Genomic DNA, 27,581 nt, shown 5'->3' on the forward strand with positions numbered 1-27,581 from the left:
CAGTGCACTCGGACCGGTACATACCGCCCGTACCAGGCGGTACAGTTCGGTACTGCAGACATTGGTTTGAACTGCTTTTAAGCAAAAATTATTAAGGCAATATACTTTTCCAAGCACCAAAAAAAAACACTAATAGCACAAGATTTGTTACCTAAAAGAGAAAAACAGTAAGGAGAGAAGAACAGTGGAACACAGAAAAAGAGTGAAAGGTTTGAGGATAAACTGAAACAATTTACTCATTTTATACTATAATACAGCTCTCTATTCTTCAATTGATAACCATTTGATTTGGAAATTTCATCAACTTTTTAGTTCTAAAATTACTAAGCAAAACTTATGACACAAGACTTTCTATTTCTGAAAAATGTTAAAACACTTAAAATGACAACTGAATCCCAGATAACTTTCAAATCTGACTTGAGACTTCTACAACCCAATTTCAGACTGCAGTCGTTTGTAGCTGGAGCTGAATAGTTGTGCCTTCTGTCTCTCCTTTCTTTTCTTCATTCCAAACTTCGTTCGCATTACTTTTTCATTTCATGGCATCATACACATATGGTCTCAACAAAGCAAGTTCCGGTGGCAAATACTTTGCGACTGCAACAAGCAGAAAGCAAATCGCCTAAAGTAGTTTCCAACATACTAGACAACGCTGACTTACAAGACAATATAAATAAGATGAGAAAGCGGCACATCATCAACATAATCAAACCAAACATTTATATGGCACCAATCCTTTCAAGCCATGACAATTAAGTTATCAACTAGAAGCAGAAAATACTTTGCAACTGCAACAAGCTGGAAGCAAGTTGCCGCAAGTAGTTTCCGACATACTAGACAAAGCATCAACTTACAAGATATTATAATTAATGATGAGAAAGCAGCATATCATCTATAACCAAACCAAACATTTATATGGCATCATTCCTTCTAAGCCATGACAATTATGTAATCGGCTAAAAGCTACAAGTAAGATTCACTCGTTTCAAAGTATCATCAAGACGCCAATGGAAAAAAGTTAACAAACTGTTTTCATCACCTTATTCGATTTTAATATATGTGGCACAGTACAACTTGACAAATGAAAAACCAACCTGGAACCCAAAGACATATTGCAACAGGTCAAGTACATCAGCATCCCTTGCAGCAGGAACAGGAAAATCACTAGGAAGCTTAGACAGGTTTGTGCAGCACTTTAATGATGAAATTGCAGCTTTCACCTAAATGTAAAAAATTGTTATATAGATAGCCAAAGGAATTTCAATAAACATTTGCTACAAGAGCTTTAACAGCTTGCCTCAGGGAAATTGACGATGACATTTGCAATAGATGGTGCATCCAGGGGAATGATGTTATAAGCAATTATGTCCTCTGTCATTGCAGCATCTTTTTCCATAACCCGCTTCATCTAGGGATAGCATAAAGGGCAATAATGATGTGGTAAGGATCAAAAAAATTTATATTTGTAATTTGTTGCATAATGAACAATACAGGAAACACAAGCATTTATAACTTATAAGTATTAAGAGACAAATATTCCACAGGAAAATGATATAAACCTCTTCAGATATTATTTTAGCTGCATCATCAGGAGCTATTTCTCTAGTAAGATCCTCGAGTACTGTTCCCAAGACTCTCAGCGTTGCAAACACCTTCTTTCTTTTTACAGTCTTCTTCTCCAACCTGATTTTAGTGCAACAAGTTTTATTAATGTAAAATATAGAAAAAAAAAAGGAGATAACTGATTTCCATAATCCAACATCATTTTCAAGCAATACATACCAAAGGCAAAACAAAAAGAACAATAGAAAATCAGAGTCCCATGTACAGCATAGTAATTTAAGATTGAAAATTCCAGCCCTTTCCTCCTCCAAACAAAAAGAGAAACAATAAATTACACATGGGGATACTTCAAATGAATAAGAGCTTTGCAAATTTCCAAAGGACCAAGAGATGAGATTAATTATACAATCCTACTGGGTCAAAGTCAAACCACAGACACCAAACTGAAGATCCATTCAATAAAATTCTCCTAATTTTCCAATAAATTTATCATAAAAGTGCAAAAGTAATTATTAGGTAAAAAAAGAGTTAAAAGAAAGGAATTTAGATAACAATATATGACTTGACATATCACACTACTCAAGTTTGGAAGAGCTTACATGACCACAGGGTAGTTTAGATAGCTTTATTATTTAAAAAAAGTTTGAGAACTAAAAATTATCAAATGATTGAACAAGCATTTTCATTTGAACTTACAAGAACAAGAGAGACATTCATTGCTTCCTAAATTATATAAGAAATAAGCAAACGAAAGCTAGAGAAGTTCTAATGATTCATTTAGGTTTATGCATGGAAGAACAACTAGAGAAGTTGCTAAAGATTAAGTCGGTTTATGAATGGAAGAACAACTACAGAAGCAATTCACTATTGAAACAGTTGGTTTTAAAAAAAATATATTCAAAGAAGAAGAAAGATCTTCACATGTTTTTCATTAACTAAAGAAAAGTGTATAATAGATTTAATACGGATTTAAATGGTGGCCTTTAGAAAAGAACAAAGATCAATCTTTATTCAAGGTGATAAAGATGCAGGGTAAGGCTATCATTAGCGTTAGGTTATCAAAAATCAACTTTTGAGTCCAAATTTTTCTGCATCAATAACATATAAGGATACCAGGCCTCATCAGGATAAACTTTTATCAAACATTCACTTCCAATTTTATTATGGTCAACAAAAGTCAGATTGTGGTTAATTGTAAACTTGGGAAAATAGAGAGAAACTTTATAAATTAAGGGTTTTAGAGTTAGTTCTAAGAACAAATATATAAAAGTCCAAATTTAGCATTACCAGGAGAAAATTTAAACAATAGTAGATGGAAAGAAGTTCCGACAAGTAAAATTTTAAGATATCTTTGGACAAAAATATAGATAAAAATTTCCCACAAGTTTTAGCCATTGGTTAGGTGAAAGAGGAGATTGATAAAGATATTATCCATAGAGTTATAGATAAACAGTGAATGTGTATATGATAGAGTTGTTATAAGTGTTAGGACCATATAAAAAGCATCTATAGATGCATAATTGAGAAAAAAAAACTTCATAACAATTTTACAGCTCAAGATGGAGGCAACAATATTTAGCCATTTAACAAATTATCTTGTGAAGCTTCATTTTTTTAAGTCAAAACCCAGTTGTAGTCATTTTCTTAGAACTCAGGTACTGCAAGGCTGCAAGCGTAATAGTTTTAAATTTGTTGAAGCAATCAACCTCAGTTTATGAGTAGCATTTCATGACTCACAAGAAATTGTTGAAATTACTTAATCAAGAACCCATGCCCCATGCCTGATGACATACTAATGAAGCTCAATCGCAAATATTCTTATCGGTGATGGTGAAGCATTCAAAGAGAACATCAACAGCAGTAAAGAAATTGCTGTTTAGAATGATCTTTTCTGCAAACATTAACAAACTGCAAGCTCTAACATGCTCCTAAGTAAGTTGAACGCAAATTCATAATGATTATGCAAATTTTAAAAAGAAAATGATACAGAGTGAACATGTATATATAAAGAATAATTATGTTAACAGTGTCACTTTGAAGACATACTCTCCAAGGTTGCCACTGAAAACACCTGATTCCCTCAACTTCATCTCATCCTCACGCAACTCATCAACTTTATGCTTCTCTCTGTAGCGTTTATAAAATTCCTGTAGATAGGCAATGTCCTGGCTACGGTCTATGCCTCCACCATCCCTCTTAGCGAGTTTTTGCTGGAAATGTACATAGGCAGAATATGTTAGACAATGAGGGTAAAATATCTAATTGCTTTACATTAATCATCGGCAACTGATCAATGGTCGACTTCAGAGCCACAAGGAGAAGAGCTAGGGGGGAAGTCAGGATGCACTACTGCAGTATTCACATGAAGGGTGGAAGATATTCTTAAGAGTTGCAGCTTAGTTGCTATCAGAATAGCCATACCTTTATGACCGACATTAAACCAGTCTTGAACTGAAGCACACCTCTGCCTTCACTGTTAGGATCCAAGTTTTGTGCCAATGAATATGCATGCTCGCATACTGCAGCAGATGCATCAAACAAAAGTAGACACTGTTATCTCTACAACATCACTTGTATAGTTGTATCAATGTATGCAAGCCATAGCATTCTCATAAGTAAAATGCTGCTTCAGTTAAATGCAGAATGACAATACTAAGAACACTCGAGAGTTAGCATATGTCATGTTCAAAGTATCTGTGAAAGACACAAAATAGAAAAGAATACATAAAGATCAAATAAACACAATTGGCTTGAACAGGTGAAGTGGTTTCCTAAAAAACACATCTGCCTCATTGTAGCAAATCTTACCACCACCATCAATCTGTCATCCTGAAGAATCAACATTTGCTATGTTAAGCTGAAGATATTACAAATTAGTGAAGATGTAACTTTAAATAATAGAAAATCAGTCCCTTCAGGCCAACAACACTAGCCAAATGATATAGCTGTCAATACGGATCTGTCTTGGAGGGTAAGTATGGATAATGTGCATTCATATGGCTCTGTCTTCATAAACTACTGCATAAAGCTAAACCTAGCTGAGGAGGTAACATACTGCCTCCTCATATGTGGCCAGCAGTAGAACACCATTAACGATGTTAGAACACCATAAGTGTCATATCCAGATGAGTAGTGAAAATGAGTTATCAATTTATTATCGTAAAAGTGACACTAAGCGATACTGAAATGATGTTACTACAATATACATTTCACTGAAATGTCGACACAATCATACAAATACAACACCAAAAAACCAGAATCAACTAGCATGAGTGGTTTGAAAAGTGAAAATCCTGCATTAAGTTTAAAAGTGAAATTTCAACAAAACCTATATATGCACCCTACTGTCAAAGAGTCAGCAAATACAGACTCAAATAGTGTCAAGTGTTTTCTAATACTTAAAATATACAAAAATAAGGTAAAAAGATACTAAAAGAAAATTATAGAAATGCAAATACAGCAGATAAAAAATGTTGCACCAAAACACACCTGATAAAGCATAATTCATATTTAGGAAAGAGGCGATAAGGAAAGAATTGCAAGTCCATGCAGGCGAGGCTATTACAAAGTGAGGTCCGCACAGGTTAAAACCATACAGTTTAATACATACATACATACATATACACAAACAACAACAACAAAAAGTGGTGTTGTTCCAAAGAATATATTTATTACATGCATTTTCTATTGAACTTCTGAACCTAATACCAGGTAATTCACCTAAATTTTCTCATTTTCTTTTGTCGAACTGCATCATTTTTTTTTGTAAATAAATCTTGATAAAGTTTATATTTGACAAATATATTAATTTTTATATCTACATTAAATTTAAAATTATTTTTGGTTGATTCTACCCCAATAAACCTTGCTGCCATTTCATTGACAAACATGTATGAAAAACATTATTTTTTTAATGATTTCTTGGCCATATAGATCGTAATAGGTCAAACCCTATAGTAATTGGCCAATTGTGGTAAAGTTTATTATTTTTTTTAAATCTCAAAGAAAGAAACACAAAAAGAGATGAGTAGGAGATGGAAGAACAAGAGAGGGGAAGTCAATATAGAGGAAACATAAATAAAATCTTACTACAACTATAGACAGACAAAGAAAGGGTGCAACAATCGGATTTTTCATCTATCACTGTCACAATATTTGTGATATATAGTCATTTAAGATAGAGAGAGAACAGCATATAAGAAAGAAAGAAAGGACGTTGACTAGTTCATTACCTTTTAAGGAAATAGGGAAGCTCTGCTACAACAAAGATTGACGATGTTAAAAAAATTAGAATCAATCCCAAATCTTTATCCTTTTACATATCTGTTTTTGTTTTACCATGCATGTCACGAGCATGATGATTAAAGAATCATAAGGACCACAATAGCACATATTTTTATTACCAAGGTTGCAGGTCACAATCATTGGTATGATATATATACAATAGTTATTTACTATACTAATATTTCTTGGCTTAAAGATAGGTGCAAATAGAAAACTTAGCAAGAGTGCATCTAGAAAACTAAATGGCTATGTCGATGGTTGTAAAAAATACATCCATAAACAATACAATGAGTTGAAGTCCTAGAGAGGAGGATCCGCTTTAATGTGGTACAATAAGAAATGTCATGCACTGAGGCAAGCTCTAATGGAAGAAAGTATAATAAATAAGCATAGCAAATTTTTCACACAATAAAAATATTATTTTTGACGGAACTGATAGGATAACAAAATTAATAAGAAGACACCGTCAACAAAAATATGACCAACCACCAGCTTACATAATTGATCTGTATTGAAGCCCACCATTTCTCATTGGTGTGTACTGCCAGACTTTATAATCCTCTTAATGAAGATGCTAGAAGGTGATAAAATAATAAAGAAAGAATTCCTCGTACCAATTTGACTTTTATTTCTAAGCATGCCTTTAATTTGTAATCTAAAGGAACCCTTTACCAATCATTGGAGGTATAATATCAAACTAACAAGAGTCACAAGAAAAGCCTTCTCAATCCCATTTGATTAAACAAAACTTGTTAAGGAAAAAAACCGAAGGATGACAACACAATGTAAAAAAGGAGGACAACTGAACATAATTGATCATGAACAACTATCACAGTACAAAATCAACAACTACTTAATCCGCTTGCAATTATATAATGGTGTTCAGTTACTTCGCATAAGAAATTTTTAATTAAGTTTGACGGTTCAGACTAATATCCTGGTGGAAGAGACAGCATCCGTCTTACTAGCTTCGACTAAAAAATGACATGAGAGTTTCAAAATACCAATGCAATTGATAACTGAATAAGAAGAGCACATGTTACAATTAGAAATAAATGGAAGATAAATCTCGTGATAACTCATGGTCGTTTGCAACTAAATAGCTAGCAGAAGTAGAACAGAACATTTAGTAGGCTACAAGATTATTCAAGGAATCTCTCTCCAACAACAAAGAATAAGATAATGTATCTTACGGATTCTTGAGATGTTGCGGTCCTCGTCTTCGATCTCATCAGCCGCTCTCAGTATGTCATCGATGTGCGTGTTGTTAGCCAGGCAAGACGGAACATTCCCTGCAACACCGCTGACGGGCTGCCCAAAAGCACCAACGCCCAGCCGTTCACCGCGAAGGGCCGCCCGGACCAGCCGCTCCCAGTTCTCCTCCGGCGTCAGCATTTCCCCCCACGGACCTAAAACACAAAATAGCCACTCAGAACCAAAATCGCGAGGAGAAGTAAGAAAAACAAAGCGAAAATAAATGTTCACTTCTCAGCGTAAAAGCTCAGCTCCAGATCGGGAAACCCTAGTAAGCAATAGAGGTAGGACAGACAAGGAATTATATGCCAAAAAACAAGAAAAATGACCATATAACAGCAAGAGATAGATCGAAAAAAGAGAAGAGGACGGGTCGATTTAGTTCGAGAAATAGAGAGAGACGACTGGGGAATGACATCTTACGGGGAGAGAGAAGGGGGAAGAAGCGAGGTTTGAGCACGCAGTTAGATTTCCTTCAACGCAGAGGCTCTGGAAATGAGAGAGAGAGAGAGAGAGAGAGAGAGAGAGAGAGAGAGCGCGTGGCTAATGAAAAGAGGTCGACGAAAACAATGTAGTGATGTCTAGGGTTAATATGATGGCGTCGAAGAAACAACCTAGAAATGTGTTTTGGTGTGCTGTTCTCGACGATCTACCCTTTCGAATAACCATTTTTGTTCGCATGAATTTACAGATTTTAAATAATTATTTTATGTTGTCAACAATTTTTTATCAATTTCATCATGCAGTTTTAGAAGGCGAAATACCAATAATAGTAATTCAATTTGTAGAGTTGAGGCTAAAAGGACCTGCCGACGCCACCTGGATCAGTCAAAATAGATGCCTGTAAGTGGGCCACAAGCTATTGTCATTCTTACAAGCAACATGTCATTAAATAACTTGTTTTTCTAAAATATTTGTCTCACAGTTTACAAACATAGATCTCGAGGGACAAAAATAACATGTGCGTCTTGGAACTTAAAAGAGTGTTTATGCTTGGTTATATTATGTCACGACTTCTCAATTTGGCTTGTGTGCGCTTTAACGACCTTGGGTAAAAGTTAGACACCTGCATCCTGTTATTTTCTGTCTATTCAATCAAAATATGATGCTGGTCAAACATTTCTTTTGGCTAAACTTCTCTTCAGAGATTATTAGACCACGTACCAATTGCTCGTTCCCTACCCTCAAAACAGTACTTCAATTATAACATCTTAAGAGGTCCCTTCTAAGTCTCTACTGAACATTTGGCCCGAGTGGGCATCACGAAACAAAAGACGAATTCTCAACGCTGATACTAAGTTGTGGAATCCGATGAAGTGCTTCCCGCAAAAGTCCAAAGGAAGCTGCTTTTCTTGCCGAACATGCCACATTGAACACCTGTTAACAAATCAAGCCAGGAACAAGAGTGAAAATTCTTGTTTAAATGATATGATACGAGGAGGTGAAATTATCAAACTTATGATACGAGGAAGATAATTAAATCAGTAAGTTCGTTGATGCACAGGCCCAATTAATACAAAGCTCAGGCGATATTGTAAAGAATTAACTGATCTGATACAAAACAAAATGATTTAGCTACAAGTTAGACAATGCACACCAAGAAAGAAAGATGGGGCCTTGCAGTGTTAGCAGCAGTAGTAGTAAACACTCATTGTTTAATAAAAGATTGCCAGATCTTACATAACAATACTACTTAACCAGGACGAAGAAGTAGAGATAGTTTGGCATTTGGATCATCAAATAGATCATTAGGGATCCACCGAAGAGCATCAACTGCACGAACACCAAAACAACCACCCGACACCTATGTAAAAGAATATAACAAGAGCTAACTAGACCATCAATGTGAGGGATATTTGAACAACACATGTTCAAAAATTTCTTAATAAGGACTTTGGGGGATGTAGCATTGCCACAAGAAATCCCTAAATTTTCTTTGCAACAAAACAGCGTTTCACTCGATCCAGGCATTTGTCAACAGAAGGGTACTCAACTTCCAGCAAGCCAATTAAATTAATTGGACTAACCAAGCATCCAACTAATAAGCTAACACTACTGACACCATAAAGTCATTAGGTCATAATCATGATTCCAAGCACTTCTTAAATGAATGTAAGATCAACCAAAGGTTACAAGCATATAGTATTAGCTTATTATTGGTGTCAACATAACACTGACCGTGTAAAAATTCATCTGTTATACCCGACAAAGTCAGATTTACGCACCAGGCTGAAAAACACAGCAACCTGAATACCGCAATTTACAGTCTAATTTACCCTTCTTAGAACAACTAGAACAAACATGCACCAAAAGTTACACTCCAACAGACAGTTTTTTAAACAAGTCAAAATTTTCACCATGAAATGCAATATCTCACCAATTGATCCAAGAAGAATCAAATGGCATAAGGTTTTGAGAACGCAAAAGGAGATGCACTGAATGAGCACAAAGACTTCAAACCTAAATCACTAACAGCAGATAACAGGATATATTCAACAAAGCTTTTTTGAAAGAAGTTTGACAGTTTGGGTAGTTTAAATAGTTTAAGAAGCATAACAACGTCAGCATAATCCAAAGCCTCCATGAGCATTAACTGATCAGCACTGGAATTTATGAACTAGATAAATCAACATAACATTTTCCCAAATGAGAAGTCAAGAGTTACACAAAAAAGTTTAACTTCTGAGTCTGTCACCTTTCTTAAACAAAAACATGTGAGCAAGCTATTTTTAATTGGTTCAGCATCTCCCTTTATCCATCTCCACACCAAGGTCTTCTTGTCAAATTTGAATAGCATACATGTCCCCCACAAGTACATGATATGGTAACAGCCACACAACAAAGATTTTCTCAGTCTGCAACCTGAGCTTGTTGTTAAGATGAACCGTATTAGGAAAGAGACTTAGAAAGAAGGGGATACAAAGAAAAAAACCAAAATTTCCAAATTTTAAAGAAGGTTTAGCAGCAGACAAACAAATGAGTTGGTTTTTCAAGTTACAACTTACTAAAGTTATTTAGCAGAGATTGCCCCGACTCATGATCCCCTGTTCATCACAATACCCTTGTTTTTCACATCATAATACCTATAAACATCAGCCCCAGATAAGAGAATGCAGAAGGAGAGCTTGGTCTTTGGAGTGTTCAAAAAATCATTGAGCCTAAATACCCACTTTATGGTTGTATGTAGTCCCACTTGTTTATCATGAAAAGCAACATTTATCGAAGGTTCACATCAAGGATGCACAACTCAAGGGTCAAAAGCGAACCTGGGGCTGCGAGTATATCCTTCCATCATCAATGAATTTCATAATTTTTTATATTCCCAACTCATGTTGCCTTTCACTTGACCTTTAAAATAACTACTTTCCAATATAGCATCCAGTTACAAGAGGCTGGAGCTGGAGAACTAATTTTTATTATGAAGTAATCTTGTTTTTCATCAGAACTACTGAACCTATTAAAGCAAAAGATTTAACAGCCTCGTAGCTTTCAGTTCAAGGTAACAGGATACTACTCAACCATTGCTTTATAAGGTTCCTATGAGATGTGTCATGATTCCACTAACTCGCAAACTTTTTTCTTTAGATTGCATTTGCCCGTATCGATATGTGCTTGAGATAGAAGAGTATCTCCCATCCCTCACCTTCCTTCGTGTTGTCGTGTTTATACACATTACGAAACTTCTCCGAATCATGGTTTCCCCATAAGTTGGTTCAAGTACTAGAAGAGCCTACGGCAAGCAATGTCACCAAAACCTAGGGCTAAAACTGAAAACAAGAGATAATGTGCGTAACAAGATAGACGATAGATTAAGAAGATAAGTATCGAGATTGACAACGCTCCTTGTACAGAATTTGTTTGGAGATCATCAAGAAAAGGAGAGCAACGATAACGAAAAGAGAGAAGCAAATCACCTCATCTGAGAAGGAATTATTAGGAGGAAGAGGGAGGAGATAGATCTTGCTTCTTGGGAGGCTTCGCTTGGGTCACGGTGAGGCAGTAGGCGACGACAGCGGACGGGAACACGACGAAGGTCGACCACGCCGCCAGCCGCGACAGCAGGGGCTCCCCTCTCGTCAACGACGCCGCCGCCATGATCGCCCCTTTGCACGGCTTCGTTTCGGCGCCCTAGTTACTCGAATCCCACAACAGCAATCCATCCACGACTCGATACTATTCACATGATCCGACCGCTCCGATTTGAATGTCAATCGAGCTTGCGTCGATTAAATTAATAATGCAGATAAAACTTTAAACGGTTTCTTTATTTTAATTATACTATTAATTTTTAATATTAAAGAACCTATGTGAGAGTGCATATTTTTATTTATGTATTGCACATTTAAGTGCACCATCCAGTATTTGGATAGAACATACTTTGTATATGTGATTTTATTTTATTTTTGTTATATTTTTCTAAATAATGAAGGTTCAGCCTATCCTTCAATAATAACAATAATAATTCCCAATATCGAATTTGGGATTCGTTATATAGATTTTTTGTCACAATGTAGCTTTATAAAAGATAATATTGTTAATTAAATTATAAATATTTAAATATTAATGTATATTTTCTAGTAAATTTTAATATATATATATATATATATATCTCATCGTACTAGGTAACAATTGTATCTATTTTTGATAGATAATTTACTTTGAATAGCCTCAATTAATTCTCTTAACTACCCATTAATGCCTCCTTTTTTATATATAAATCGAGATTTTGTTCACTCATTCTAATCATTTTTTTAATATTTTTTAAATCAATTTGGATCAATGAATCGTTTCAATTGTTTATTATTCATATATTTTTTATTAAAATAACCCTACATATGCATCTCAATTGTTTCATGTTTACCATGAAACAATCAAACATTTAATTGGCCAAGAAATCATGTTAGAATGTACTTAATTTTTTTCTTTTAGAGGGGAGTGATCCTCCCATCTTTTTCTTCTTATCATCTTTGTATCCATGGATCAGCTCAATAAATAAATTTATTTTTGAAAAAAATAAATCATACGACCACTTGCAATATACAAGATTTTGTTTGCATATGTGCATGAATTACGTGACGCAGTAAATAGATTTGTGAACAGTTCACTTGCGGCCAACCAAAACCTCCGAAGTAAAAACCATCGATCAAGATCTTCCACTGCTGGAGAACTCTGTGAAGGAAGACACCACCGAGCCCGTGCCATCTTTGAATGATTCTTGTTGATGCTCTCACCTCGTTATGTGCAGCAGCGAGCGAGGGGTTGAAATGATCAGTAAAGCAGCTTGATGTCAGCATCTGCACTCTTCGCTCAGGCCACCCAACATGGTTGTGTGCCCACCAGCATCCAAAATAACATTACACCCCAAAATTTTGCTGCTTTTCCTGCATGCAGTGCTCAGCTTTCACTTTTTAAAGGGGGCCTCTTTACATCATCCAAAGAAAAGAAGGCGTTCGGTGTTATACTCCTCGAAACACTTTTGTTGTGATCATGACCGGTCGACTCTATAGTTACAGAATCAATCCATAAACTTCAATCACAATTTTCCATGGTAACGTAGAACATGTTGGAAATGCACAAATATATCTTCATTATATATAGACAATTTGTAATATTATCGTATTCCCCTATTTTAATCTCGAGCTTCATCTGTCTCAACCTTGTTCATAATTTATGACTTTGGTGACGTTCTCCATTAGATATCGACGATCATCTCCTTCATCAAAATCGATATTTGTTTTATTTTTATAGATTTTTCTACTTCAACATATATCGTAACAATAATAGTGTAAAAAAAAATCATAAATTCATCATCTTCAACCCGTCCAATCTTATCGTTATTAATGTTTTATTCTAATTATCATTGAAATTAACATCCTTAAATTGTCCTCTTAATATGCTCAGTTCAATATTCTTCTTTATGGTTTGTCGAATTCTCATTTATTCTTTGATAACTATAAATAGGTATATATGCATGATGTAAATAATATTTTATTTATGATTATATATACAAATCAAGCTTTTTTTTTTAAGTGATGAGGACAGATGCGATCTTTATAAACATTCAAAGTTTCATAATGAAAGAGAATTTAAACTCTCAATGTATAATAAGTGGATGTATCACATATTGATGTTTTAGGTATATAGATTCACTTGATTTATTAAAAGGATATTATTCCTACCAAATATTACTTGACTGAGATTTTTTTTATTAGTGTAAAATTATCTTATATATTGTGCATAGTATAAATAACGTTTTATATATTGTGAACATAGTGTGAGGTGATATGGAACATATCTTTCAGATATCGTGCATGCATCTCGTTACAGAATTCACCATTGTTCGACATGCCTCTTGCCTCTTCTCTTCATTTCAACCATCACCGAGCGCTACACCCTCACCATTGTTGGCAGCCTCTAGGCAAGTAAACGCTTCCACTCGAAACCCTTAAACTTGTCGGCGAGCAAGGCGCCATTGCAGCCATGACCGGTTCCCCACCTCCCCCAAAGGCAGAAGCTAACATGCAGATTGTCCCAGAACTTGAGAGCCTAAACAGATCCGTTTGCAGAGCCCACAGTTCTCGTCGCACCGCCTCCCTCGTTCTCCCCTGCTTCTCCGGTGCAACCCCGCCCGTTGACGATGAGCCTCGACTCGTCGGAGAAGCTGCTCGGTCAGACCGCCACAACCGCTCCTCCGGCCATCCCTTTTGTGGAAAATCCCAGCAGGACCATGAAGGAGATGATACTGACGGCGGCCGCCATCACACGTCCGTCGGCGAACCTGGGCCCGAAGAGAAGCGGGGGATATGGAGCTGGAAGCCGATTCGTGCCTTGGCCCGCATCACCATGCATAGGTTGTTATGCCTGTTCTCCGTCGAGGTCATTGCGATCCACCACCTGCCTGTCTCGGTGGACGGGCTGCGTCTCTCGGTTGTCGTCCGCAAGAAGGAGACCAGGGACGGCGCTGTGAAGACGATGCCCTCCCGGGCGCTGCAAGGGACTGCTGACTTCCAGGAGACTTTGTTCATCCCATCCCACCTCTACTGCAGCGGTGGTGCGGGCACAGGGAAGCCCCTCAAGTTCGAGTCCCGCCTGTTCCTAATCTCAACAGTGGCAGTTGATGCTCCTCAGCTTGATCTCGGAACGAGCATTGTTGACTTGAGCTTAATGGTCAAAGAGTCCATTCAGAAGAACTTGGAGGGACAACGTATCCGGCAATGGGGGAAGGACTTCCCGCTCTCAGGGAAGGCTAAAGGGGGAGAAATGGTTCTCAAGTTGGCATTCCAAATCATGGACGATGGAGGTTTTGGGATTTATAACCAGGCAGAGACAATAAGAACAAACAGGGAGAAGGATCCCGATTTTGTTGTCTCATGGAAACAACCAAGATCTTCTTTCAGTGATGCAAACCCAAGAACAATGATAGAAGACCCATCTCTCATACCTTCAGACGACAATACTTCCATGAGAAGATCGGCGGCAACTGACGAGCTCGCCCTTCAGGGTCATGATCTCAATCCTCCAGTCTCTCCGGTACTGCAAAAGACTAAGTCAGACCGTCTGGAAGTAGGTGATGACCTTCCAAACTACGAAGTTATCGATAAGGGAATAGAGATTCAAGAAGAAAGACAGAACGAGGAGGAAATGACATCAGAGGCTACCACAAAAGAGGCATCAGTTTCGAGCGAGGTCGTAAAACAGGTGGTGCACCGCCGTGCTCAACAGAGGAGGCTAAAAGAGCTTCGTCCAGTTACTAGAGAGTTCGAAGCTCTTGACTCCGTGGTGACGGAGGATGTTGTCGGTCTGGCAAAGACAACTCAAGAACACAAACTCCAGAGATTGGATCCCGAGGAGGAAGCGGTGATAAAGGAGTTCCTTCGATTTCTCGAGTTTGAAGACAGTGAAGGGTCGAAATGTGATGTCGTGGACCTCATTACTTGCTCAAATTTGGGATCAAAAGAGGATGCCAGGAATGATGGGGAAAGCGTTCTCCTTTCAGATCTTGGAAAAAGCTTAGGCCCTGTAGTTCAGACAAGGAACGGAGGCTACTTAGCTTCCATGAATCCCTGCAATGTGCCGGCGCCAAGAAAAGAGACGCCGAAACTTGCCATGCAGATTTCTAGAGAGTTAATCCTCGAGGAAAAGAACCTGGAAAGTGAGTTTGAAGTGTTCCGAAAGCTGGCTGCGATGGGATCAGAAAAGATGGGTTCCAAAATACTCTCCCTGGCAGCCATGGACGAACTGTTTGGCAAAACAGCAGGGCAGATCGCGATTGAGGGAGTTGCGTCCGCCATAATAAGCGGCAGGAACAAGGAAGGAGCAAGCTCCAGTGCGGCCAGGACAATCACAACAGTTAAGAAGATGGCAGCAGCAATGAACGAGGGAAGGAAGGAGAGAATCTCGACAGGAATCTGGAATGCGAACGAGAAACCAGTCACTGTGGACGAGATCTTGAGCTTGTCATTGCAGAAGATGGAGGCCATGGCAGTTGACGCACTCAAAATCCAGGTAGAGATGACAGAAGAAGAAGAAGAAGCTCACTTCGATGCTGCCCCTCTTATGGAATCTAATGACTCCAGCAACCCACTGGAATCGGCCATTTCACCTGAGGATTGGTCCAGAGCCTGCAGTGCAAAGGATAATGTCATGATGTTAGTGGTGGTTCAGCTGAGAGATCCATCAAGGAGTTATGAAGCAGTCGGAGCTCCCATGATAGTTGTGGTGAAAGCGGTAGCATCGGATGATGGACAAGGAAACAACGATAGGAGGTTTAAGTTGACGAGTCTTCATGTAGGAGGTCTTAAGTTGAGCTCCAACAGAAAGAGTGTAGGCGACGGGGAGAAGCAGAGATCGACTGCCATGCAATGGCTTGCAGAGAACGGGCTGGCGAAGGCAGGGAGAAGAACAAAGCGGACGCAAGCAAAGAGGAGCCAAGATGTGGTCTGGAGCATATCTTCGAGGTGCTCAGCGGGCATATGGCTCTTGCCTGTTCGCAACCCAAATGTGAAGGCTCTGAGCAATAATTTATAGGTACTTGTCGTGATTCCATTGACATATGTATGCTCTCTTTAAGATTAATGTAGTAATATGATCAGAGCCCACTGCTCAAGAGAATCACAGTTTCTGATATTGAAAAAAAAAAGGAAAAAAACTAAGCAAAGATGAAAACAAGGTTGGATGATTGTTCGCAGGTATTGAAGACCGAATAAAATGGACAATTTTTAGGATATTAGTATGTTAAAGTTGAAAAGAAAAAAAAGAAGAATTACATATATTGAGTGTATTTGGGAACATATTTGAAATGTGTAATGAGAGTCTAATACATATTTCAAATGTGAATTGGTATTTAATATTTTTTTAAAAATTTATACTTTGTTTGGATTATGCATTTCAAATACTCAAAATTTAACACTTATACGATACTAATATAATTTTAAAAAATTTTAAAGTACCTTATGACATATCTAAAATCAAGTATTGCAAACATAATATAGTAAGAAATCATGATTTATGTCTTATATAAGGGTGAATTTTATTTATTTTCAATTTTTTTTCATTTAGATGATTTTATTATTTATTTATTATATATTTAGATCATATTAATTTTTTAAATTTTAGCATTTACGAGATGCTAATGTTGTTTTTTTTTTATTTTTAAAGTACCTTATAACATTATCTAAAATCAAAGACTATCATGATTTATATCTTAAATAAGTTTGAATTTTATTTATTTTTAAATTTATTTTATATACATTTATATGCTTATATTATTTATCAAATATATATTTATATCATATTATTTTTTGTATATATATATATATATATAAATTAAAAATATATAGTTACTTTTGAGTAAATATTAAAAATATTAAACGGATCAATTTATCACATAATATTCAATGGACATTTAAAATATAATGTGTTAATGCACATTTAAAGCATTCCAAAATTATATATTCACTCAGGTATTATTTTTTAAATATACGTTAAAAATATAAATATATTCCCAAAAATCAATCATCATCATCTTAAGTGGAGAACGCGTGACATCCTGTGCATACAGGTGTAATAAGGATGAATTAAGTTGAATGGGTCACATTTGAGATCAAATAAGGTTTAATATGTGTCTTAATATTTGCGCGCTCGGAGACTTGCATATATACGATTATGAGTTGGCTTCTCAACTTAATTTTGTGTGAGGAGTTATCTCAAAATTGTCATCATAAGAATGTCCAAGTCTATGTGCATTGTTCATGAAAAAAAGACGTGGTCTTGCGTGTCTCCTTCTCGTTTCAAACTTTTACGAATTCAAAGTCTTTCGTCGGGATAGACTATACAATTATTATAAAATCATAATCGACAAATGAAGGTTCTGACGCAGTCAATTATGAGACGGGTAAGACTTATGAACGGGTAAGACTAACTAGTTAATGGTGATGGATAATCTTTTCAAATAGAAAGGGGTTATCGTGTCAAAAATCCCATGCTTCTATCCCAAATATGAAACCCAAAGTCGACCATGGAAGTCCAATTCCACCTTGGTAGTTGGTTCATGCCCTTTCATGTACCTTTAAAGAATCAGAGTTCCACCAACAGAGCTTTCATGACTCTTGTGGCAAGAGATTTGGTAAAACAAAAGTCATCTCATCCTAGCTTTGCCCGAGAATGTCGCAAACTAATTTATTTTATTGTTTTCTGCGTGAACTTGTTGGAGATATAGTTCTGTCGGGCTGCGGCCAGCCTTGATCATGATATCGTTCCAGGATCCATAAGCTTTCCATCTACCTTTAGCTTCTCGTTAGCGTTCTTCCTCCTCGGCTGCATGTCAACTCCACTTGCTATGCTGTCTTCCAACCCAGTGACCTGGTGCTTCACTGTGGTGCTCACCGTCCTCTGTGTTATGTCAAAAATCTATAGCCTAGAGTTCGGCTATGCAAACTTTCTGAAGGAGAACTACGGTGATTTCATCTTCACCGACGGTTCAAGCATCGGTGATGGCGCTCTGCAGATCACGCCAAACTCAGGCAACCCAACATACCAATCTGGGAGAATCCTTTACAAGGAAACATTCAAGCTTCGCAGAAGCAACCGGTCGACCCTTACCTCGATCGACACTACCTTCGTGTTCAACATACGCCCGTTGACTCGACCGGGAGGGGAGGGCTTGGCATTCATTCTCACAAACAATCCGGCGCTCCCGAGCAACAGCGGCGGGCAGTGGCTCGGAATAGTCAACGATCAAACCAATAATAAGATCGCGAACCACATCATTGCAGTAGAATTCGACACAAGGAAGAGCTACCCCCAGGATCTCGATGACAACCATATCGGCCTCGATGTCAACGGTATCATATCCAAAGCTCAGTTGTCGTTTGGATCTACTAATATTAACATTTCAAGTGGCTCTGATATAGTAGTCAACCTCCAATTTGATGCCATATCAAACTTGGTTAAAGTTAAAGCTTCCACGTTCAACGAAACAGTGCGGGGAACCTATATTTTTTACTTTTTGTCCTATGTTGATCTGTCAAATTATCTATCGGAGGATGTTTGGGTGGGATTCTCTGCATCCACCGGCAATCTCACTCAACTGAATCAGATAAAGTCATGGTATTTCAGAACATCGACATCGACATAACTGGAACGGAGCAGTTAATGTGGTTGCTTGCAATGCTGATTCTGTTGCCTGTTGCTGCTGCTTGCTTATAATGGTGGAAGAAAAGGATGATAGCGATATCAAATAAAGATTTCTTACAAGGAAATCTCGTAGTTGAGGAAAATCTTTCCTTCCCACATGTATAAATAAGATATTGTACCCAACTAGTTTATCAATACTTTTCATCACTATAATTCAACTTATCATGGTATCAAAGTTGTCTTAGACCAAGATTTATCCTTCCTTCATCACTGATCGTTGCTCCATCCTCCAACGACTTCAACCGAAGCTGTTGTCAAATCCACCATCAGGCTCAGGTGCAGTGCCACCAACAACTAGCCATTTAAGCCGCAGCTCCAATGGCGAAGCCATCAGACAACCTCCAAAGTCCTCGAGCTCTACTGTCACACCAGCACCTACGAGCAGCGACGCTACCCCTCTCCGCCTGTCAAGAGACGCTGCTGCTGAAATCTTGGGCTGCAACCTGGTGCCAACACCTTTCGTAGATCGAATAAAATGGACATTTTTTAGGATATTAGTATGTTAAAGTTGAAAAGAACGAAAAAGAAGAAATATATATATATTAAGTGTATTTGGGAATATATTTGAAATGTGCAATTAGAATCTAATACATATTTCAAATATGAATTGGTATTTAATAATTTATGTAAAATCGTATTTTGTTTGGATTCTGCATTGCAAATACTCAAACTTTAACACTTATAGGATGCTAATATAATTTTTAAAATTTTTAAAGTACCTTATGACATTATCTAAAATCAAGTATTGCAAACATAATATAGTAAAAAATCATGATTTATGTCTTATATAAAAGGGTGACTTTTATTTATTTGCAATTTTTGTATTTCATTTAGATGATTATATTATATATTTATTATATATTTAGATCATATTAATTTTTTAAATTTTAGCATTTACGAGATGCTAATGTAATTTTTTTAAAATTTTTAAAGCACCTTATAACATTATCTAAAATCAAAGACTATCACGATTTATATCTTATATAAGTTTGAATTTTATTTATATTTAAATTTTATTTTATATTCATTTATATGCTTATATTATTTATTGATTATATATTTATATCATATTATTTTTTTTTGTAAAATTACATATATATATATTAAATTAAAAATATATAGTTACTTTTGACTAAATATTAAAAATATTAAACGGATTAATTTATCACATAATATTCAATTGACTTTTAAAATTTAATGTGTTAATGCACATTTAAAGCATTCCATAATTATATATTCACTCAGGTATTTTTTTTAAATATATGTTAAAAATATAAATATATTTCTAAAAATCAATCATCATCCTAAGTGGAGATCATGTGACATCCTCTATATACAGGTGTAATTAGGGTGAATTAAGTTGAATAGGTCATATTTGAGATCAAATGAGGTTTAATATGTGCCTTAATATTTGCACGTCTCCAATGAGACTTGGCATATATACTATTATGAGTTAGCTTCTCTACTTAATTTTGTGTGAGGAGTTCTCTCAAAATTATCATCACAAGATTGTCCAAGTCGTATGTGCATTGTCATTGGAAAAAAAAATGTGGTCTTGTGTGTCTCTTTCTCGTTTCAAACTTTTACGAATTCAAAGTCTTTCATTGGGATAAACTATACAATTATTACAAAATCATAATCGACAAATGAAGGTTCCTGACCCGATCAATTATGAGATACGAGCAACATCACGATAATTCATTCTTCGTTTCGAACGACGTTGACTTATGAACGGGTAAGATTAAATAGTTAATGGTGATGGATAATCTTTTCAAATAGAAACGGGTTATCGTGTCAAAAATCCCATGCTGCTATCCCAAATATGAAACCCAAAGTCGACCATGGAAGTCCAATTCCACCTTGGTAGGTGGTTCAGAGTTCCACCAACAGAGCTTTCATGACTCTTGTGGCAAGAGATTTGGTAAAACAAGAGATTTCGGCTTAAGGAGCTCAAAGATGCAACTGCAAACTTCGATCCCAACAGGGAGCTCGGCAAAGGGGGTTTCGGAACAGTCTATCGAGGTTGTCTGAAATGGCAGGGCTTCAACAAGGACGTGGCTGTTAAGAGAATCTTGAGTAATTCACATGGAGGAGACAGAGAATTCATCGCCGACGTGACCGCGATCAGTCAGCTCCGTCACCGGAACCTCGTGGAGTTGATGGGGTGGTGCCACGAGGACGACGAGCTACTCCTGGTGTACGAGTTCTTGAATAGAGGAAGCTTAGATAATTACCTATTTGGAGCGGGAAGAGCGACGGCGGAGTTCCCTATCCTGAACTGGGAGAGAAGATACAATATATTATGTGGGGTGGCCTCTGCTCTGGACTATCTTCACCATGGAAGCAGAAACAGGGTGCTTCACCGGGACATCAAGGCGAGCAATGTCATGCTGGATCACCAATACACTCCTAGGCTGGGGGACTTCGGTCTGGCGAGAGTCATCGAACGTGACGGCAAATCCCACCACTCCACTGTTGCACTGGCTGGAACTCGAGGCTACATGGCCCCCGAGTGCTACTTCACAGGTCGGGCCAGCGTTGAGACTGATGTATATCCATTTGGAGTGTTCGCCATGGAGGTATCATGCGGCAGAAGGCCAGGTAATCCTGTTCCGTATTGTTATCGTTGTTAGTGTAAACAACTTTATGTCGTGGCCTCGGGGCCGACGTGGCTTGGTTCGGGTCCGAATGCATAGGGATCTTGCGTGGCGTTCCTCGGGACAGCTGGGGTGGCCGGTTACGATGGTCCGGGCGGGACGTTACGTGGGGAGTGAAGCTTTTCCGCGGCGCTGGGAAGATGCAACCTCACCCTTGTACCTGCAAACAGGTCGGGTCGGAAGCTCAGCCCGACCCCTCCGACGATCAAGTTAGATGATGTGGAAGGAGTTTTTTGGTAAAGAAGTGTCCCCCCCCCCCTCGTTTAGAACTCGGGGGTATTTATAGGGCAGTTTAGTATTACCTGATGTGCCTGCCTGCAGGAGGCAGGATCGTACCTCTGATGACGTCTGACATCGCCCTTGTCATTGCGTGGAGAACCGAGCTGCCGCAGGGTATGGGCGTGCCTCGGTGGTCGTTCTCCTCTGCCTCGATCGAGCGCGTTGGGTCAAGCAACGATGAAGTCTTCGTCTGAGAGCGGGTGACGTCAGCGCCCATCGTGTCGGCATTATTGCCCTCTTTCGGGCAGAGTGTCATCCAGCCATGGCTGACGTCGTGGCGCGTCATGTCGCCATTATTACCCTCATCATATTTCCCCCCTGAAGAAGCTATGCGTCGGTCATTGCAATAGGGGGAGTCCGAGGCATGGCTTTGTCCTTTGGTGGCGTAGTAGTCTTAGGCGACATGAGGTCGAGCACGTCTCAGGCGGCTAGGCTGCGGCGAGGGAGGTGGTTTCGAGGGAGGCCCCGGTGGACGTCGAGGTCGGTCTTCCTCGGAAGAAGGCGAGGGTTCTTTTGAGCGAGGTCTCTGGGGCGACCACGATCCAGCTGGCAGGGGCCGTCGTCGTGCCGGCGGGCCACGCCGGGGGGAGCCCTGGGAGAGGCGAACTGGCACCAGTAGAGAGGCAATGGGGGAGGCTCCTCGAGGCCCCTCCATCCGCGAACTTTGCCATCTTCCGACCGGGGGGGAGGACGAGCCTTATCAGATGCGGGTGATGGGTGATCTCCCGCGAGGCGAGGCCTCCGACCCGCTGGTGGCCCGCTTAGAAGGCCTCTCCCGAGGCAGCCGGGTGTGGGCCGAGGGGGATTTTGCAGCCGAGTTCGTCCGCGGAGGGCTTCATCCCGACATAGCTCGGGATTTGTATACTCTGCCCTCCGAGGTTCTTCTTGGCAAGTTTGCCAAGTCTGCCAAGTCGTTGCTATGGGTAAGTGTTATTCCACCTTGTTGTATGTGCCTGGATGGTTTTTGTCCTGACTTGTTCGTCTGTAGGGTAATCATTACGCCGTGGCGCTGATGGACCGCGTTTGCGACGCGGGGCGAATCATTGCCGTCCTAAGTGGCCGCAACGCCGAGCTCCGGAAACAGGTGGACGAGGTCCGCGCCGGGGGGGCTCCTGAGGCGTTCACGGCGGCTGAGCAGCGCGCCGCAGATTCGGATGCGGAGGCAGCGCGCCTTCGATCCGAGCTCCAAGCATCCGAGGAGCGAAATATGGAGCTTCAGACGCATCTGAAGGCGTCTGTGGCCGAAGCTCGTTCGGCGAGGGGGGATTCGTTGGAGTTAATCCGACGTCTGGAGGAGGCGCGCGCCGAGGCGTGGGGGGCTTCCGAGGCACTTGACGCCGAGATCCGCCAAAGGCCGGAAAAGGACAAGAGGTTGATCGAGGACTACAAAGGTTCCTCGGGCTTTCAGCTTGGCCTTGTTCGGACTGGGCGGGTCTCGTACGAATATGGGTACCGGATTGCCCTTGCCCATTTTAAGGGGCGCCACCCTGATTTGGAGGTCGCTGAGGACCCCTTTGACTCTCTTCCTGAAGACATGAGCGTCGACATGCCGGACGAGGTCCCTTTTGATGACAGCCCCGACGCTCCTGAGGAATAAATATCGACGCATCTGTACTTTTTCTTTATTGTCTTGTCGTTCGGGAGTTTGATTACTGATGTAATGTGCTTCCTGAATGAATGCAGTCTTTTTCTTTTCCCCAGTTTGTTTGCTTGTGTCTTCTGATGTCGCAATACAATTATGACTTTTGCCAAGTCTCCATTCACGGAAAGAACTTTTTGAGGTTTTGTGTGTTCCAAGTCCTTGGAAAAGTGTCATGGACAAACTTTTAAACAGGATGTTTGATGTAATGCTTATGTATGTCCGTGTCTTTTGGTATGTTCATGCCTTGTACAACATGTAGGGGGACGACCGAAGGCTAAATAGTCCCATTTTAGTTGGGTTGGTGGCCTCTTTAGGCTTGTAAATAAAGGTTGTATCACGTGGACACGTACGAGAGATTCTCGGTCTATAATGTATCATTTTACCCTTTGTTGTGCAACTGTTCAGAGCTTGTAAAGTCTGTTTGTAATTTGCATTGTCTATGAAGTGTTTTTCGGAGATGTTTGCTTGTGGATCCCGATTGAGGCGTTCTATCTAACCCGTTCTCTTTTTTGTTGGTCCTAAGGGACAATGGGAGGCTTCGGGGAGGCTGACCTTTGCGAACGGACACGCAAGGGTGTCGCACGACTTAGGCAAAACCAGGTAAGTCCGTGACAGATGGTATCAGAGCGGGACAAGCACTCATAGAAACACTTAGCATGCAAACGTGGGGGACCTATCGGAGCTGCGTTGAGGGCAGTCAACACACGCGCGACCATTTGGGGGAAAACGGGCATGGAGATGTAGGGAAAAGGAGTCGCTCGGAGGAGCGGGCATCTGAGATTAGCATTCAGAGGAATGACCAACCCTTCGCGCAAGAGGCACCACGAGAACAGACAAGCTTGGAAGAATGTGGAGTGCACAAAGGTTAGGATGGCTGAGTTTGAGTTATGGCTCAACGTTGACAACTATACTTGATGGTGCTCAAGGCAAGCGAGGCGCTTGGTAAAGGATGAGACCATGTAAGGTGGAATGAGTTGCTCAGCGATCGAAAGAGTTGTGCAAAGCTCACAGAGGTGAGGGGAATTGCTAACTCAAAGAATTCGGTACTCATGCATGGGCTTGTATGCGGACGATGGAATGTTCGCGGCCATCCCAAGGCGACCAAAACTCGACGCCATGGAGCATTAAAACTTTCTCTTCGGCATATGAAGGATACGTCCGTAGGAGGCTGAAGTGTGCAATGAGTTCATCATGTTGCTAGGCCTTGAGTGGTGCAGCGGGGGCTGTATTGACGTAGAGTCGCAATCTAGCAAGTGCGTTTGCAGGAGGCAGAACAATGCACAGTTTGTTCAGCAGATCGGAGTAGTCCAAGGGGATGGTGGTCTCCGAAACAAAGAGAGATGTTGCTCCAATGGGACAGATATCCAGGAGGGATAAGTCCCGACTCTCCAGAGGGAGAATCATGTGGGACGGACTGCACATGTTGAGGAGGAGTACCTCAACAAACAACAACTCCACGAAGCTCAATGGACCGAGCAAGCGGTGAGGAGTCATCGCATGATCTCGCTTGAGAGAATGCATTGGTGGATGCATTGCGAGATCAAGTGGGGGAGCGTCCCAAAGCAACACAAATGAAGGCACACTTGGAGTCGATTTGGAGATCAGACTCAAGGGAGGGCTGACCCGTGAAATGGTGGGTGTGAGGGCCACCATCGACTCAATGCAAAAACGAGGAGCGGAGCAACTTGGGTGTAACTTGGCGAAGTACCCAAGCCGCATGAAGAGAGCCAGCATAGAAGTTGGAACATGGAGCGGAGGCACAGTGCTTTCCTTAGACAGAGGTCAAGGACATGAACTCTTGCAGAGGCAAGAGTAGAATCATGTTGTTCTATGGGTCATTCATTCTATCAGAGAGGACTCATCTTGCATGGTGCCAAAGATGAAGGGAGCTTCTGAGCACATGCACCTTATCTCGGAGGAGCATTTGATGGAGGAACTAAGGCGACTTAATTTGCGGAGGTGAAGTTGGGTTCAGAAGGCCTTAGCACGGGGCAAGAGGACGCAGAGGCGGGTACTCTTGAAGAATATGCCACAGTGTTGCCATTCAAGTTGCCATGAAGGAAGCGGTGCGCAGCGGAGATTGTGCTAGTAGGGGCAGAGGCCCAGGATCCAGACAATGGTGCACTAATTGCAGCGAAGTCAGGGGACTTCGGGAGCTACTAGGCGACAGACTGTCCTAGAGCGGTGCTTCATCTAGGTGTGACCCAAGAGTGGGTGGATGAAGGTCGGTTGCCAAAGGAGCGAACAAAATCAAAGGTGGAAGAGACCCTGCGATGTATTGGCAGAGGCCACACATAGAGGGTTTACAATTCGAGTTTATTCCACAAGGATCAGAATGCAATGGAGATGTCACCAAGAGGCGACATGGTGCAGCGGATCGTGGTGGAACAGTTCGTCGTAATGCGATACACACGACATAGTCCCGTGAGGGACTAGATCATACGGAGGTATGATCGGGAGCTACTGGAAGCTCCACTTCGGTGAACAACATGACGGCAAGAAAGGCTATGGATTCAAGGAGTGAAGGCCATGGTACCGCAGAGGCGGGTCTTCCGTGCGTGTATCGAATTTTGCATCGGATGAAAACCTTGGTCATCAGCATATGGGGGATGTGTTCCACTAAGGGAAAAGTTCGAATGCAAGTACCAGTGAGTTCCATGGGAGGGACTTGATCATGCAGAGGTATGATTGAAGCAGTTGGAGAGTTGGACTGCTCTAGAGCTCATATTCGCTTAAGGGAGCCCGACAAGTCAGAGGACAAGGTCGAGTAAGCGAACGTTGCTACCAAGGAAGCTAAGGAGAACAGAATCGGTGCAGACCCTATAATGCGATGGCAGAGGCCATGCATGAGAGTTGTAGTCTGTCTTTCCATCGACCAAAGGAGAGCTGCTTGGAGAACACAGAGGTGTTGAAGCAGGGGGTCGAAAAGGGTGAGGAAGCGATGACGAGTCCAAAGAGACTTAGCTACCCAAAATCAAGCATCAGTTAGAATGTAGGTGGACTCGGAGGAGTGCTACAGAGGCATATCTACTGATTGTGAAGAAAAGGGATGCAGATGCGAGGTGACGGATAGTAGTGCCATGGGCATGACAACGCCATGGTACCGCAGAGGCGGGACTTCCGTGAAAGTCATTGATCCCTTGCTCTCATGGAGGGAGAGCGCTTGGTCGTGAAAGGGGCCGAGGAGGTAGAGAATGCAGAGGCAATCTCCAAGTACTGAGACAAGGCTGAAGGGCAGAGGTCGAGGAACTTCGTAAGACCGGTGTCAATGAGCTTCTCATCAAGATAGCCGAAAGTGAAGGACTTCGGGTCATGCAAGAGTGCATAACCAAGGAACGAAGCAGGCAGTACGCGGTGTTGTACCTTTGCTACTCAGTGGAGTAGGTGGCAGGGTTGATGGAGAAGATGGTACAATCCCAGAGGCGACCAAACCTATGAGAGAATTACTCCAAGTTGGGGTGAAAACTTCCTGCATTCCAGAAGTTCGATGGCATTGAGAAGGTGAATCACAGTAACTAACTCAACGCAAGGAGTGCAAACACTTCAAGTGCTTCAGAAGTGTGAGCAAAGAGCAGGCGAAGGCCAGTAACCAGCTCGATGCATGGAGTACAACCTCGAGGAGGCGGGCGAAGTCAAGTAACCTTTACCTTCTCAACTCTTAAGGGAATGGGCGAAACTGAGCACCCTAATTCTCTTATCTATCTAGCAGAGGAGCTCTGCATATGTTCAAAGACCCTTCGAAGATAATGGAAGACAATAGTTGTCAAATCCTTACCAACGGTGATCAGTGTTACTGAGAGTAGATTGTCCGCTTCATTTCCCAACGAAATGCCAATCGAAAGTGGAAGTGATGCGAACCTACTTGGATATGACAACTAAGTGAAAGAAAAGTCAATGAGTAAATTTTGTGGAGGAAGGACCTAAAACTTCAGAAGTTTACGAGACGATGCTCGTTAAAGCTCCAACAAGCATCCACCCAGTTCAAGCAACATGAGGAATTTGAGAGACTGGCGCAGTAAGGATGGTCTTTTCCTTCATTAGGGGATCCGCAGGAATCAACAATGATTAACACAACTCAGCCAACCCCACACCAGAGTCAGAGTCATTGGTGAGTTGAAGCAGCATGGCAGATCAAAGGTTCGACTACTCAAAAATAGTAGCGGAGAGCAACTAGGAGCCAAGAGGCGCATTGTAGCTGGAGCAGAAGA

At 40.5% G+C, this 27,581-nt stretch overlaps 4 protein-coding genes and 1 long non-coding RNA gene across 6 annotated transcripts in view; 3 read left to right on the forward strand and 2 right to left on the reverse strand.

The window, feature by feature from the left end:
- The window catches only part of LOC135673566 (callose synthase 9-like), a 75,807-nt gene extending 68,122 nt beyond the window's left edge, over window positions 1–7,685 (reverse strand). For both annotated transcript variants that reach the window (XM_065182619.1, XM_065182618.1), the window contains exons 1-7: window positions 7,525–7,685; window positions 7,041–7,256; window positions 3,985–4,082; window positions 3,610–3,773; window positions 1,560–1,683; window positions 1,298–1,408; window positions 1,095–1,220 (exon numbers count right to left, since the gene is read on the reverse strand). In XM_065182619.1, coding sequence (XP_065038691.1) covers window positions 1,095–1,220; window positions 1,298–1,408; window positions 1,560–1,683; window positions 3,610–3,773; window positions 3,985–4,082; window positions 7,041–7,242 — 825 coding nt within the window. In that variant the 5' untranslated portion in view covers window positions 7,243–7,256; window positions 7,525–7,685. The remainder of the gene's footprint in view (window positions 1–1,094; window positions 1,221–1,297; window positions 1,409–1,559; window positions 1,684–3,609; window positions 3,774–3,984; window positions 4,083–7,040; window positions 7,257–7,524) is intronic.
- Window positions 7,686–8,172: 487 nt separating this feature from the next.
- On the reverse strand, window positions 8,173–11,327 carry LOC135673567 (uncharacterized). Its single transcript, XR_010513394.1, has 2 exons — window positions 11,016–11,327; window positions 8,173–8,478 (listed from the first exon to the last, which is right to left on the reverse strand). It is a non-coding gene; the product is annotated as an uncharacterized LOC135673567 (long non-coding RNA).
- A 2,254-nt stretch (window positions 11,328–13,581) lies between these two features.
- LOC135675219 (protein PLASTID MOVEMENT IMPAIRED 1-like) lies at window positions 13,582–16,330 on the forward strand. Its single transcript, XM_065185495.1, has one exon. It carries the CDS (start codon window positions 13,582–13,584, stop codon window positions 16,126–16,128), a length of 2,547 nt encoding a protein of 848 aa, XP_065041567.1. The 3' UTR covers window positions 16,129–16,330.
- A 1,590-nt stretch (window positions 16,331–17,920) lies between these two features.
- Window positions 17,921–21,925, forward strand: LOC135675221 (probable L-type lectin-domain containing receptor kinase S.5). The gene is made up of 3 exons (XM_065185496.1): window positions 17,921–18,580; window positions 20,727–21,396; window positions 21,774–21,925. The coding sequence occupies exons 1-3, from the start codon at window positions 17,921–17,923 to the stop codon at window positions 21,923–21,925; spliced, it is 1,482 nt and encodes a 493-aa protein (XP_065041568.1).
- Window positions 21,403–24,640, forward strand: LOC135673568 (uncharacterized). Its single transcript, XM_065182621.1, has 2 exons — window positions 21,403–22,654; window positions 22,720–24,640. Exons 1-2 carry the CDS (start codon window positions 22,358–22,360, stop codon window positions 23,326–23,328), a joined length of 906 nt encoding a protein of 301 aa, XP_065038693.1. The 5' UTR covers window positions 21,403–22,357; the 3' UTR covers window positions 23,329–24,640.
- The last annotated feature ends 2,941 nt before the right edge of the window (window positions 24,641–27,581 follow it).

This window comes from Musa acuminata, chromosome BXJ1-5 (genome assembly GCF_036884655.1).
Source record: "Musa acuminata AAA Group cultivar baxijiao chromosome BXJ1-5, Cavendish_Baxijiao_AAA, whole genome shotgun sequence".
Taxonomy (NCBI): Eukaryota; Viridiplantae; Streptophyta; class Magnoliopsida; order Zingiberales; family Musaceae; genus Musa; species Musa acuminata.